At 42.3% G+C, this 16,205-nt stretch overlaps 1 protein-coding gene across 4 annotated transcripts in view; it reads left to right on the top strand.

Moving 5' to 3' along the window:
• srpx (sushi-repeat containing protein X-linked) overlaps positions 1 to 15,345 on the top strand; it is a 72,398-nt gene extending 57,053 nt beyond the window's left edge. For all 4 annotated transcript variants that reach the window (XM_078232560.1, XM_078232559.1, XM_078232558.1 and 1 more), the window contains 3 exons: positions 3,729 to 3,862; positions 10,933 to 11,054; positions 14,022 to 15,345. In XM_078232560.1, coding sequence (XP_078088686.1) covers positions 3,729 to 3,862; positions 10,933 to 11,054; positions 14,022 to 14,202 — 437 coding nt within the window. In that variant the 3' untranslated portion in view covers positions 14,203 to 15,345. The remainder of the gene's footprint in view (positions 1 to 3,728; positions 3,863 to 10,932; positions 11,055 to 14,021) is intronic.
• The last annotated feature ends 860 nt before the right edge of the window (positions 15,346 to 16,205 follow it).

Here is a 16,205-nt window from a genome sequence, read left to right as displayed (position 1 = left end):
TTAATGTTACCAGGGAGGCAGTGCTTGGTAGACTAACGGGACTGAAGGTGGACAAGTCCCCGGGCCCGGATGGAATGCATCCCAGGGTACTGAAAGAAATGTCAGAGGTAATAGCGGATGCGTTAGTGGTTATTTATCAAAATACGTTGGATTCTAGAGTAGTGCCGGCGGATTGGAAAATGGCTAATGTTATGCCGCTGTTTAAAAAAGGAAATAGATAAAAGGCGGGTAACTACAGGCCGGTTAGCTTAACGTCTGTAGTTGGGAAAATGCTGGAATCCATCATTAAAGAAGAAATAGCAGGCCATCTGGATAAGAAAGGTTCAATTAAGCAGACGCAGCATGGATTTATGAGGGGAAAGTTGTGCTTGACGAACTTGTTGGATTTTTATGAAGATGTGACTAATGCGGTTGACGGAGGGGAACCGGTGGATGCGGTGTTTTTGGATTTCCAAAAGGCGTTTGATAAGGTGCTTCACAAAAGGTTGCTGAAGAAGAATGGGTCACACGGAGTTGGGGGTAGGGCGTTAGCGTGGATTGGGGATTGGCTATCCGACAGGAAGCAGAGAGTCGGAATAAATGGGTGCTTTTCTGGTTGGCAGATGGTGACTAGTGGCGTGCCGCAGGGATCGGTACTGGGGCCTCAACTATTTACCATTTATATAGACGATCTGGAGGAGGGCACTGAGTGTAGGGTAACAAAGTTTGCAGATGACACAAAGATAAGTGGAAAAGTGAATCATGTGGAGGGCGTAGAAGGTCTGCAGAGAGATTTGGACAGGCTGTGTGAGTGGGCGAGGATCTGGCAGATGGAGTATAACGTTGACAAATGCGAGGTTATTCACTTTGGAGGAAATAATAGCAAATTGAATTATTATCTAAATGGAAAAAAATTACAACATGCTACTGTGCAAAGGGACCTGGGGGTCCTTGTGCATGAGACGCAAAAACCCAGTCTGCAGGTGCAACAGGTGATCAAGAAGGCAAATGGGATGTTGGCCTATATCGCAAGGGGGATAGAATATAAAAGCAGAGATGTCTTGCTGCATCTGTACAGGGCATTGGTGAGGCCGCAGCTGGAATACTGTGTGCCGTATTGGTCCCCTTATTTGCGGAAGGATATATTGGCCTTGGAGGGAGTGCAGAGAAGGTTCACCAAGTTGATACCAGAGATGAGGGGTGTTGATTATGAGGAGAGACTGAGCAGATTGGGTTTGTACTCGTTGGAATTTAGAAGGCTGAGGGGGGGATCTTATAGAGACCTATAAGATAATGAAGGGGCCGGATAGGGTAGAGGTGGAGAGATTCTTTCCACTTAGAAAGGAAACCAGAACTAGAGGGCACAGCCTCAAAATAAAGGGGGGTCAGTTTAGGACAGAGTCGAGGAGGAACTTCTTCTCTCAGAGGGTGGTGAATCTCTGGAATTCTCTGCCCACTGAAGTGGTGGAGGCTACCTCGTTGAATATGTTTAAATCACGGATATATGGATTCCTGATCGGTAAGGGAATTAGAGGTTATAGGGATCAGGCGGGTAAGTGGAACTGATCCACTTCAGATCAGCCATGATCTTATTGAATGGCGGGGCAGGCTTGAGGGGCTAGATGGCCTACTCCTGCTCCTATTTCTTATGTTCTTATGTTCTAAGTCTTGCTCAGGGACAATTAACAACTGTTCATGCGTAAAATGGTTATAGTGCAGCTGCCTTTTTTGTGGACAGGCTCCCTACTGCCATTTTAGTTTGGGGGTGGGGGGTGGGGAACATGGTGCTCTGCAAAATCCAGCCCAATGTTTGCTTCAGAGAGGAAGGAAATAGGCTTAAGAGCTAATGTAAAATTCCAGATTTATATTTTGAGCAAACGCATCATTTTAACTTCAAGGTTCTTGCATGCTTGCTTTGTACAATTTTGCTAAAACAGCTGAAGGTTTATATATTTTGATTTTCAAAAATGGTTAAATTGTTTTAAGTTCCTTTGGGAGATCTCCTACTGGAGAATTGTACATGTTACACTCCTCGTTCAAAACGGGATGTAAAAATAAGCCCAGCAACAACAGGCCAGTCAGTTTAACCTTGATGGTGAGGGAGCTCTTAAAAAGGATAATTCAGAACAAAATTAATAGTCACTTTGCAAATGTGGGTTAATTAAGGAAAACTATCACGGATTTGTTTAAAGATAAATTGTGTTTAATTAACTTACAGTTGATGTGTACATGAATTTTAAAAAGGCATTTGATAAGGTGCCGCACAACAGACTTGTGAGCAAAATTAGAGCTAATGGAATAAAAGGGACAGTAGCAACATTGGTACAAAATTGACAGAAAACAAAGAATAGTGGTGAACACTCTTTTGGACTGGAGGAGGATTTATAGTGGAGTTCCCCAGTGATCAGTATTAAGATTCCTGTTTTTTCAGATATACAAATGGCCTATAGCTTGGCGTAAATTTGCAGGAGATACAAAACTTCCAACTATGGTAAAGCATGAAGAGGATAGTGTAGGACTTCAAAATGACATATAGCTTGGTGGACAAGTGCAGGTGAAATTAATGGAGAGAAGAATCATTAAGATTAGGGGAAAACTAAGATAAAAAAAAAACAAAGTAAGACAGGAAGTTGATCAGAGGCAGGCAGATGGAGAAATGATGAGATACGAATTCGCCTATCATGAAAGACAAGTCTTTTACATATATAACTAGAGAAAACAATGGGGCTGTAAAAGTGGTAACTTCAAAGTGGAGGGATAAGGAGATTGACACATACCTGCCAAAAGGGGGAAAAAATGGTATAATTGTAGAACACAAAGAAGAAAAGGGAGAGAGACAGCTAGCATCAGAACTGCAGCAAATTGCAGGTATAGCCTCCCGAGAGAAGCAGCCATTTTCCTGCGTCGCTGAACCAGAAAACCATTTCCCCGACATGGCCACTTTAACCTGGTTGAGGTAATTATTTGCTGTGTTTAGCTCATTGTTACTTAATGTTGGATGTTGTCTGGGAAAAGGGATGTCTCAGAGCTCAGATAAATGTAGGTAGTTGAGGCACCAAGGGATACTTTCATGTAAAATTATGGCTGCAATTCTTCGTGAGGAAAACTAAGTGCTGCCACCAGCAGGAAACGGAGTGTTTCACACTGGCAGCATTTGCCACGTGGTATTGAACCACATTTTGGAGTTAAAAATATTCAAAACAGGGAACACACTAGCAAACCCACCTTCACAGAGACCGAGGTGCCATCTTTAAAGGGTGCCCACCCCCCCCCCCCCCCCCCCCCCAAATGGAGATGGCGATCCCCTCTGCTGACAAGAGCTGCACCCACAAACCCTCACCATCGAAGGGCTACCAACCCGCCTCCCACCCCAACCCCTGAATGAATGGATCTCTCCTGCCCCCCCACCCCCATACAGGCAACAGGGTGACCCAACCCGCCCCATCCCTACCCAGTCAGAGACCTAACCCCCAACTCACAGGTGTGAGGTCACCAAAGGCCCCCTACCTCCATTGGCAATGACACCCTGATCCCCCCCCATCCCCACTTCCCCCAGCCTCCTGAACTTGGTCTGCCTTGAGCGAGGTCTATGGCACTCCATAAGATAAGGTACCCCATCACAAATGCTTAATGTTTATTTTCCGTATCATGCCTTACACTGATGCTAATATACAAACTCATGCAACAGGTGGGTTGTTTTTGTAATTCACCTTTAAAATCTGTATGTTTGGTTCCTCTTGACATTTTAGCCATGAATATTAATGTGGGTGTTACTACGGCAACAGCACTTTTGGAACAGTTCTATGAGAAGCGCCGATTGCTGATCATATCTACTCCTTCTGGTGCCAATCACTACTACCGTTTCCAGCTAGGAATAATTCAGGTAACGTTCTCCTAAAACCAGCAATGTCAGAACTAACACAGTGACTAAAAATACCATAAAAGTATGGCCTCTGGCCGGGAGGAACCTTTTGGCTCAATTTATGTAACTGGTTATTTTGTTTCTTCCATTTTACGCACCCCCAATGCTACATACCATGTTTCCAGTTTTTGACTAATGCTGTCCTGTAAGCAGCCATTGAACATTTTGTGTGTATCCCACAAATCCATGGTATAGGCTGACATCAGGGACTCACTATCTTGACCTCCACTGGCCTGAACCATTGTCCCACCATTTGGAGAAACTGTTACTGTATCAGTGCATGTTTCTCCTGTGTACCACCCATCATCAACACTGGACTTTCGACATTTGACATTGATTTTATCAATGTTTTCAATTGCTTGCTTGAAAATCCACCTCAACATTTTTCAATTTGTGTAAATACATATGTTTGGCAAACAAGCTAAGATTTAATTACGTTTTTAACCTGCTACTTCCCCTCTCCCCTCACGTCACAACTTTGTTCTTGTGAAATTGGCTTGTTCCATTGAGAAAGTAAATCTTTAAAGTGGTGCCCTCCATGTTTGCACTTTTATCATCTTTACACATTACAGTACCACAGATGCAGCAAGGAATACTTGAGTTCATTTGACCACTGACAATATGTTCTTATTGCAATATTAATGAAATGTGCAAATGCATTCAGAGTGTATGTCAGTAATCATTAGGCACGAGACACACAATGATTTTTTAACGTTTTGCTACATATTCTGTTCTGGGCACCAGCACTATTCTGTCTTTGATTTGTTTTACGAAATCCAAGTGACAGTAATTGCTGCCTATGTTACTTAGTATAAATGAAACTGTATAACTCTACATGGGGGAATTTCCATCCAGGGTTACCAAATATATACTGAAGCAGGACAGATACAGAGAGCAAATTTGAGGAGGCCAAGCCTAGAATTATGACATGCTGTTTAGGTACCCTACTTTTTTATTCTTCCACGGGATGTGGCTATCGTTGGCTCGACCAGCACTTTTATTGCCCATTCCTAATTGCCCTGGTGAAGGTGGTGGGGAACCAACCCTTGAACTACCTGCCATAGCCCGTGTGGTGTGGTTATCTACCCTAAAAAGGGATATAGATTTACTGCAAAAGGTTCCTGGAAGAGAATTAAAATGTGAAGAAAGATTCAATTGACCTTGCTGGAGGAAAAAAAATCTTCAGGACACATGATACATATCTTGAAAATAATGAAACTTGAGCGATGAGTATAGATTTATAATTAAAAAAATAAACAAAGTTCAAGAGATGAGAAAGGAACATTTTCGTCCCGACAGGAGAATGGATATGTGGAATGGACTTTTGAGGTAAAAGACAGCTGGTTAAAGAAATTGGAGTTCCTGAGAGGAGGTAGTAAAGGGTGGGTGGGAAGGAGGGGATGTATCTTGAAGATAGAAAACTTTTACTTGGACTTGGTTTGGAATGAGCTTCATGGTCCAAATGTCCTGTTCTTGTTCATACCTGCGTAAAAATGAATAACTTAAGAATGTTAGGCTAGAAATTTAAAAAAAGAATGAGTTGAAATATAGTTTTTAAGTTTTAGTCAGAAAGGGGATTATGTGGGATGTATTTGACAGCATGATCTGTTGGTGAGCTTCTTGTTTCAAGAGTAGTAACCTCAGAGGTCAGGAGAAGAAAGTGTTGGCACTGCTGGTCTTGACAAAGAATTCTGTTAGCTGAGAATAAATTTTAGTTTTTCTGTTCTTGCAGCCTCTGTTCATTCTTGCCAACCAAATTTGTACTCTTCCACTGATGAGTAGTAGTTACCTATCTGTCTAATACTAGAAGGGCAACTAAAGGTGTGATCAAAGGTGATAAGAGAGGCCTATAATGGAGAAAACTAGCACATACTGGGAGACAGTCAATTCTGTGTGTTGGGATGCATTTGCAGGACAAGAGATCAATGAGCAGGAAGCAAAATACAATGAAAAGTGATGAGGAGGAAGATGACTATTTGTATTTTTCACTTTTTTTCCCCACATTTCATTTTCAGAAATTAGAGATTACAATCAAACATTAGAAGTAGAAACAAATAAACTGGCAACATTTAATAATTAATGGTCCAGTAAAACTCTTTACAATTTAAAGTTTAACTTTGCTCTTAGCCAAAACAGAAAAATAATGCCCTTTTTTTATACTGATGTAATACAGTGTTGGCATATGTAAGCTCATTAGATATTTATGGAAGGGTACACTGCTGTGGAGCAGTGGTTCAACACATTTCAAGCCTGAGGCAGAGATGAGGTAAGATTTAGCATGTGAACTCTTTAACCCCTTCGAGACATATGGGTCACTACTCATTAGTGTAAATCATCTACAAGGATTTGTTACAGGGTTTAAGAGCGAAAGGGAGACATAATCACTTCTAGGTGGACCTTTGCATACTGTAGTGTTGGACTTTGAAACATGAATTTTAATATTTATTTATTAGTTCATGGAATGTAGCAGCACTGACAAGGCCAACATTTATTGTCCATCCCTAATTGCCCTTGAGAAGATGGCAGTGAATTGACTTCTTGAACCATGCAGCCTATGTGGTGTAGGTACACCCACAGTGCTGTTAGGAGGGTATTCCCAGATTTTAACTCTGGCCCAGGAGTCATGTGGATGGGGTATGAGACAGATGGTGAACTTTCTGGGCATTAACATAGTGAGACTCAGATGATTTTCACTGGCAGGTACCAGCTGCCTAGTTTCCCATCTAAATGACAGACGGAAGTAAGAATCTGCCTCCGGCAACCCATAGGAAAAGTCTCCTGTACTCATGGTTGGCAGAGGAGTCAGGAGGGCTTCTCAGTCAGGGGAAGGGAAGCTTGGATCAGGGGAGTCCCAAGTTTCCTTGTGTGGCTTGGATAAGCATATCGTGCTGCTCTTTGCCTACAAAGACACAACATTAACTTACTATTTTGGTGCCCCTCTTAGTGTTGGTTAGGTGGATTGGAACCCACAATGGCTTCTCCACACAGGTCTTTGGTTAAAATTGCAGTTGGGCCTTGATGACATAAATGGAGCCTGAACTGTAAATTTAGAAAGCGCTCCACCTACCGAATGACAGGCCTCCCTCTTTCCTGTTCAGAGACCAGTTTAAGATTGCAGCCCGGAGGGCAGCAGTAGGATTTGTGTGGTCAAGGTGCAGCAGTCATTTTAACTTCCTGCCCACCTGGTTTTTGCTGGGGTGCAGTTAGTGAGGACATCTCATGGTCATGCCTCCTGGAATAACTCCAACCAGAGTTAGCAAGCCGGGTGCACCAAGTACTGATGAGCTGCTAACAGGTCCCTTACCCACATGACAATTATTCACATATTAGCAATTACAGTACACAGAAGAAGAGTTCCCAGAGAAGGCTCTGCAAAAATAAAATACTGCAGGTTTTGGAAATCTAAAATAAAAACAGAAAATACCAGTCAGGCAGCATCTGTAGGAAGAAACGGATTTGATTTGATTTGATTAATTATTGTCACATGTATTAACATACAGTGAAAAGTATTGTTTCTTGCGGGCTATACAGACAAAACATACCGTTCATAGAGAAGGAAATGAGAGAGTGCAGAATGTAGTGTTACAGACATAGCTAGGGTGTAGAGGGAGATAAACTTAATGCAAGGTAAGTCCATTCAAAAGTCTGACAGCTGCAGGGAAGAAGCTGTTCTTGAGTCAGTTGGTACGTGACCTCAGACTTTTATATCTTTTTCCCGATGGAAGAAGGTGGAAGAGAGAATGTCCAGGGTGCGTGGGGTCCTTAATTATGCTGGCTGTTTTGCCGAGGCAGCGGGAAGTGTAGACAGAGTCAATGGATGGGAGGCTGGTTTGCATGATAGATTTGGCTACATTCACGACCTTTTGTAGTTCCTTGCGGTCTTGGGCAGAGCAGGAGCCATACCAAGCTGTGATACAACCAGAAAGAATGCTTTCTATGGTGCATCTGTAAAAGTTGATGAGTGTCGTAGCTGACATGCCAAATTTCCTTAGTCTTCTGAGAAAGTAGAGGCGTTAGTGGATTTTCTTAACTATAATGTCGGCATGGGGGGACCAGGACAGGTTGTTGGTGACCTGAACACCTAAAAACTTGAAGCTCTCGACCCTTTCTACTTCGTCCCCATTGATGTAGACAGGGGCATGTTCTCCTTTACACTTCCTGAAGTCGATGACAATCTCCTTCGTTTTGTTGACATTGAGGGAGAGATCATTCTTGCTGCACCAGTTCACCAGATTCTCTATCTCATTCCTGTACTCTGTCTCGTCATTGTTTGAGATCCGACCCACTACGGTTGTGTCGTCAGCAAACTTGAAAATTGAATTGGAGGGGAATTTTACCGTACAGTCATAGATGTATAAGTAGTATAGTAGGGGGCTGAGAACACAGCCTTGTGAGGCACCGGTGTTGAGGATGATCATGGAGGAGGTGTTGTTGCCTATCCTTTCTGATTGTGGTCTGCGAGTTAGGAAGTTCAGGATCCAGTCGCAGAGGGAGGTGCCGAGGCCCAGGCCATGGAGTTTGGAGATGAGTTTCGTGGGAATAATTGTGTTGAAGGCTGAGCTGTAGTCAATAAATAGGAGTCTGATGTAGGTGTCCTTGTTATCGAGGTGTTCCAGGGCTGAGTGCAGGGCCAAGGGAAATGGCGTCTGCTGTGGACCTGTTGCAGCGGTCGGCAAACTGTAGTGGATCCAGGGAGTCCGGGAGGCTGGAATTGATTCGTGCCATGACTAACCTTTCGGAGCACTTCATAATGATGGATGTCAGAGCCACCGGCTGATAGTCATTAAGGCACGCTGCTTGGTTTTTCTTAGGTACCGGGATGATGGCCGTCTTCTTGAAGCAGATAGGGACCTCAGATTGTTGTAAAGAGAGGTTGAAGATGTCTGTGAATATCTCCACCAGCTGATCCGCACAGGATCTGAGTGCATGTCTGGGTGCCCCATCCGGGCCAGTTGCTTTGGTGGGTTGACCTTCAAGAAAGCTGCTCTGACATCTGCAATGGTGACCCCAGATACAGGTTCTTCCAGGGTGGAGGGCGTGCTCTTGCTGACCTCTTGCTCAAAACGGGCATAGAATGCATTAAGCTAATCAGGGAGGGGTGCATTGGAGCTGGTGATTTTACATGCCTTCATTTTGCAGACCTTGCCAAAGTCGGCGGGTGTCGGTGTGACTAGACTGGGACTCTAGCTTGGTCCGGTACTGTCTTTTGGCATCTTTGTTGGATCTCCTTAGATTGTATTTGGCTTTCTTGTATAGGTCAGTGTAGCCTGACTTGAACGGAGATAATGGCCCAGGTTTATGTGGAGTCAGGACTAGTCGGAAGGCCTTTAAAAAATGTTGGGACGGACCCAATTCCAGGATACTTGCGCCCCATTTTCTGTTCTTTTCCAATTTTTGTTGGCGAGAGATGAGGGTGAGAGTTAAGAGCCCACAAGCAGCACTCTGATCTTCATTGGTACTATTGCAGGAGTCGAACCCCTCCACAATTTTGACCCATTTTGTTAGGAGATTTGATTCACAGAATTCACAGGAGGGAACCTTGAGGGAATCCTAGTCTTGAGTCGGGAACCAAAATATCGTTTTACATTCCACATTCCTTTTAAACAAAATTGCACATCTTCCCTCCTCACAAAGCAATCAATCAATCAATCACAGGTAGTGAAAGCCCAATTGAGGAAGTAACCAATCCACATCATGTCTCTTGATTTTGTCTAAATAAACTGGAAAAACTCTTGAAAGGAGGATGAGATTATTCCAAGATTAAATTGTCAACCACACAAAGGTAGCATTCCCCTTCAAACTGTGTAAAAAGGCTCCTGCTGAGCTCAGTTCATAGTAAATCTTAGAGCTCAGACTTAAGCATTCATAATGAGGTCATCTCACAACTGTATCAACAAAGCAGGTAAAGCATTTGGCCACACATTTGTTTTTCCAGATTGCCTTCTAATGTGAGAGCATGGGAACTATGAGATGGCATGGATGGGACATGGGGAAAAATGACAGGACATGGAAGATCCATATTGTGTGTAGGGGTTATGGGGTGAATTGGGATAGGAGTAGGGCTAAAGGACCGGACAGACATGAATACAAGTGGGACAGTGTCGCAGTAAATGGAAGCTTGCCTTCCAGCATATCAGCCTCAACATCCGCCTGCCTCCATGGCCACTTTGTTAGCGTCTGAAGGTGGCAGGTCAGTCTCTCCCTAGCCCTTGACCACCTTGTCGTCATGAAAGTACGGTGGATAGGCTCCTCCAGAACGGAGAAGGGATCATGGGGTCAAAAAAATGTTCTCTCCCGACTCATCTCTTCTTGACAAAATCCAATCCAATGCTTTGGGGGGCTGGATAGCGAATGAGTGGTGTCACAGTACATCAAAGGGAAGCAACAAGGTAATGGGAAGGATAGCAATTTGGGTAATGTAAAGCAGAGTGTGGCATGAAGGAGCAGAGCATACAACCTTAAGATTGCATCTACAGGTAAGGCCAGAGATTGCAAATATGGTAAAAAGATTTTAAGATTCTATATCTGAATGCACACAGCATGCGTAACAAAATGGATTAATTGTTAGCACAGATAGACTTAAATATGCATGACTTGATGTGTCTGTAATGCCTATGGTTGCAAGGTGACCAAGGCTGGGACGTGAATATTGAAGGGTGTTTCACATTTTGAAATGACAGAAAACTAGAAAAGATGATGCAGTAGCTCTCCAAATTAATAATGGAAAGCAAGGAAATGGTGCAGGGGATGAACAAGTATTTTGTGTCCATTTTCACTGTATAAGACTTGGAAAATGTCCCAAAGGTACGAAAATCAAGAGGTGAAAGGGAGAGAGGAACCCCCCCCCCACATTATATTCTGTCAAATTTCTGCCCATTTACTTAACCCCTCTTGGTAACTTACTCCTCTTGTTGTCCTGAGAGGATGTTGGAAGGCTATCCTCTTGAGAAAATGGACTTTTGAGCACAAACATATTTGAATTTGGAAATGTATTTTGTGTTTGATTCTTTAAATCATTTGATTCTTTGCAGCAAGCTATATGTGGCTTTGACTTGAGACACATGACAGTCATAGAACTAGTTGGTGTTTACCCCGTGATAATAGGAAGAATAAGAGAAAGATTCTTGTCACCGTTTCTTGTTCTACAGCTGAGGTAAGACACAATTGCAAAGTTGTTTCAGTACTTTTTGAGTAAAGTTATGTGCCAAGTTTAAAATAGTTGCTTAATCTGAAGAATGCTAGACGTATAGGCTGAGGCTCTCACAGAATTTAAACAATGTGGTGACTTGGTGTTTAAGAAATGCCACACGTTAAGGAAGGGTTTGAAGCATCATGAGAAAACTTCAGGCTTTATTCTTGGACAATTGTAGAAATGTAATGCTTTTTCTATTATTTAATTGCAATAAAAGTGTTTGTCCATATTTGTTACCTGTTTTGAAGGTATGTATACTCCTGAGAGGGCACATGTACTTATTTCATCTGTTCACCTCTTGTCTTCAAGAGCCAGTGAAGTGCTTGCTCCCAGACTGCTCTCCGGGCTGCTGCTGGCTGATTCCTAGGAGCTGCACAGTTATGATCTAGTAAAAAAAAATCTCTAACCGTATCAGCTTGATGACTTTCTTATCTTCTACAATATGGAGACCAGAACCATGTGTAGCATTTCAAGTACAATCCAACCAAGTCTCCACATGAGCCCAATGTGATAATCCCGCTCCCCAATTCCATCCTTTCTCCCAAGGCTTTTTCCATGGCCTTATTAACTTGTGTCACCACTTCCAGTGACCTGTGCACTCCGAGAGGCACCTGCTTCTCCACCTCACCAAAACCCCCACCACTCAAACGGCATGTAGCATCCCCTTTCTTCCCATCAAAATACATTACCCCGCGCTAATCTACACCGAAGCTCATCCGTCAACCTAACATCACAAAATTGGACTTTGCTTTTATTGTACCGTCTGAAGTAAATTATTGCTTAGATAGAAAAAACATTTTCAATAAATCATTACTTTGACAATAATGAGTTGTTCACAAAATGCTGAGAGAGTTTAGATGCTTGTCATATTAAGTTGCATATTTAGACACAGGAGGTGCTAGAGGACTGGCGACATGCAAATGTTTTGACCTTGTTCAGAAAAGATTTTAAGGGTAGACCCTGCAATTGCAGACCAATCGGTTCAACACCAGGTGGGCAAGCTTCTAGAAACAATTATTCAAGATAGAATTAGTAGTTACATGGGAAAATGTAGGCTGATTAGGAAGACCATAATGGATTTCTAAGTGGGATATCATCCTTAATTAACTTGCTGGAGTCTTTTGCGCTAACAGGGTTGATGAGGGTAATGCTGTTGATGTGGTGTATATAGACTTTCAAAAGGCATTTGATACACAAGACTTGTGAGAAAGGTTATAGCTCACGGAGTAAAAGGGACAATAACAAAATTAGCTGAATAATAGAAAGCAGAGAGTAATGGTCAATGGATATTTTTTGGTCTGAAGGAAAGTTTGTAATGATGTTCTCCAGGGATTGGTATTGGGACCTTGGCCATGTGAAATTGCACCTTAGTGCCCTAAGATGTGTAGGTTAGGTGGATTAACCATGGAAAATGTGTGGGGTTACAGGGACAGGGCGGGGAGGTAGTGGGCCTGGGTAAGATGCTCTTTCAGATAGTTGATACAGACTCAATGGGCCAAATAGCCTCCTGCACTGTAGGGGTTCTAAGGTGATGTGAGAAAAACCTTTTTCGCACAGCGAGTAGTTCAGATCCGGAATACACTGTCTGGAAGTGTGGTGGAGGCAGGTTCAATTCAGGCATTCAAAAGGGCATTCAATGTACAGAGAAAAGGCAGCGGAATGGCAATAAGCCATAATGCTCATTTGGAGAGCCGGTGTAGACACGATGGATCAAATGGCTTCCTCTGTGCCGTAACAATTCTGTGACAATGGTACATAAAGATGACTTTAAAATGTTACGTAGTAAGTTGAATGACTAAGGCTTTGAATACTTAAAAAAAACACAGGTCCCAATCAAAGAATTCTAATGTTACAAATGGCAACCTTTGACCATGGAACCTTGGATCACCAATCCCACTCCCTCATTCTTTTTGATCTCTTTGAAATAGCTGACTACGTTATTAATGTCCCCTTCATTGTTCAGCTGAGTGCAACTGCCTCGGCTTGGTTCCACTATTAATTAGCCAGTCATAGCCGGCATATCTTTGGAAATTGCTTCTTTTCCTCCTGCAATGTTACCTCTGGAATCCCCAGATAGCCTATCATTGTTCTCTTCATCTACATGCTTTTCCTTGGCGACATCATCTGCAGATATGCCATCAGCTGACAACCAGCTCAACCACTTCTTGACATTTCTCACCCCTCCACTGGCTGGTTGCCTGGTGTTTGGCATCCAGTCTCTCACCTGCGACAATGCTAAACAAACCTACCATGCAGAAGCAAAACTTTTCCTTCCTCAAAACAGTGTGTGTACAGTAGGATTCTGAAGGGGATGTGCTAAAGGGGCTGTTGGGATGCAATGCTTCTGCCTGATAATGCACCGGCTCTCCAAATGAGCATTATGGTTTATTGCCATTCCGCTGCCTTTTCTGTGTACATTGAAACATTGAATGCCTGAATTGAACCTGCCTCCACCATACTTCCAGACGGTGTATTCCAGATCTGAACTTCTCGCTGTGTGAAGAAGGTTTTTCTCACATCACCATTGAACCCCTACAATGCAGGAGGTCATTTGGCCCATTGAGTCTGCATCAACTACCTGAAAGAGGACCTTAAAACAGAGTTTTAAAAATTCCCACACTCAATTCAGCCTCGCTGTATCAAAAACATGTCTATTTTGCTTTAAAAGCAAAGCGTGGCATGTGCTGGAAATTTAAAAAGAAAATAAAATAGAAGAAGCCACAAATACAGGTCAGGCATCTTCAGCTGAGAACCAAAAGTAAATCTGTTGCCGTATTAGTTTTAAAGTTGCTTCTCCAGGATCCAGCTATTCCGCCTACCAAACCTGTTGTGTATTTCATTTTGTTTAAGGCAGACATATGTGAATGCTTGTGCTTTCATTTTCTTGTTCAGGTTTTTCTTGTGACGCATTTTCTTATTGGTTGGCAGGCTGCTGCTTCGGATTTCACAGTCCAACTTCAACATGGTCCTTGTTGACAAGTATGGTATGGACAAGGAGCGCTATCCATTCCCAGTCACTGCTGCTGAACTCTTCACACTGATTGACACATTCTCTTTGCGAAAAAAAGAAATCAAGTTGCAAGCTGAGAACGGCCAATCATGCAATTGATTCCTAAAGCCCAAAATCACCCTTCAGTGGAACAACTGCAGCTTTCTAAGGTCCACCTTCAAGCTGTTCTCAAATATTGAAAGTGCTATTAATATATAAACAGTAACATGTTTTGAATTTTTTTTAGTCTCTGAAGCCTTTGCTAAAGTGCAGCATCTTATTTTGTTATGAATGTGGAAAGTATTGTGCATGATGTAATTTATGCCCCTCTTACATTTAAAACTATTGCACGGGAGCAGAGTTTGAAAATAGTGTATCTGGAAAGATTTACCTATGTTTGGAAATATGCTAGACTTCTTTATGCTATTGTTTTCTCATACTTAAGAAATAATGGATTGTATGTTGGTGCAATAATGAGCATTTTGTTTTGGTAGTTATTACCAACAAATGCCACTTCTTCTTTGTCACTCTCAATACCCTATGTTCGCCAGGTCAATCCAATGCCTTAGATCAAAAAGAGTGTTGATATGAGGATCTATTTTCTAAATGTTGGCCATTTTATGCTGACATACCATCATACGGAAAATGGAGATCCAGATTTTCTGGGTACTTTGGGTGGTTTTAAAACCAGGTGATTGTAGGTTTAAGATAACAATTAATTATTTTATGCTAGGTGTAACTATAATGAGCATATCAATTGCGAGTCTGAACTTAAAATGGCTAATGCCCGGTGCTGAACAATCCATTGCAGCTCAGTACAGATAAACCTTATTGTATGCATTATATTAGTTAATTCTTCTGCATGGGCACATTAGAAATGGATGCAAATGCAATATCTGTATGCGCGAAATGAAATTTCATATTTGTACAAATGTAGTCACATTCTATGTATGTATTTATATGTTGAGGTACCCACTCAATGAAAGATTTACAAGTTGGTAACATTCTAGAGATTGTTACAGTTGCATTTCAAAAGGTTCACAATTCTCACGCTCAAGGTTCATGCTTCAAGGGTTTAAATATGTATGAAACAGAATTGAAGACCTAGCATGGAGAGAAAAGATGATAAAATAAAAATAAGAAAAATACATCTTTTGCTTCCAAGTACCAGATATTACAGGTAAATAATGTAAAGCTGATTGAGTGGCGCCTTCAATGCCTTGTTATATAGCATTTATAAATAAATGAAAAGATTATTCCTTATCTGTGTGTGTACTAGTATACCACGGTTTGTGTTCTAAAACCTTATTCGATTCACTTTTCTAAAGGAGTGGCTGCTATGCTTGTTTGTAACCTTCACAAAATTGTACTTTAGATCAATGGACATGAAAGGATTACACACTTGTCCAGAATTCCCTACCAAATAGTCTTCAGGGGACTCCTGGAGGCTTTGAACATATATTGGAGCTGTATCGAGCAAAATTGCTGATCTTGCACCAGTGTCATAGACACATTGACTTAGCCAACAACTTGTGCTCATTCTAACTGAATACTATTATGTCCTAGATGAAACCATCTTCAGCTGCTCTATCAATGATATTGTCATTGTCTAGAAAATGAACACGACCAGCCTCATAAATATTGTAACCAAGGACAGGTGAGAGGCCGGGAACTCCTTTAGCATGTAACCCACTTCCTGACTCCCCAATGCCTGTCCACCATCTATAGGGCACAAGTCAGTGTGATGGAATACTCCTTTCTTGCCCGGATGAATGCAGCTCCAACATCACGCAAGAAGCTTGACACCATTCAGGATAAAACAGCCCACTTGATTGGCACCTGATCCACCACTTTAAACATTCACTCCCTGCAACACCAGGGTAGAGTGGTGGCACTTTGTACCCTGGACAAGTGCCTAGCCCCTAGAAGGACACAGGCAGCAGACACACGGGAACGCTACCACCTGAAAGTTCCCCTTCAGGCAACATAGCAACCTGATTTTGAACTGTATCGCCATTCTTTGTTGTTGCTGTGTCAGAAGCCTGGATCTTGTGTCCTCACAGTACAGTGATTGTACCTTCACCACATGGACTACAGCGATGAGATGAAATCGCTGGGCCTCT

The sequence above is a fragment of the Mustelus asterias genome, chromosome 17 (genome assembly GCF_964213995.1).
Source record: "Mustelus asterias chromosome 17, sMusAst1.hap1.1, whole genome shotgun sequence".
Taxonomy (NCBI): domain Eukaryota; kingdom Metazoa; phylum Chordata; class Chondrichthyes; order Carcharhiniformes; family Triakidae; genus Mustelus; species Mustelus asterias.
This window is presented reverse-complemented; position numbering and strand designations above follow the sequence as displayed.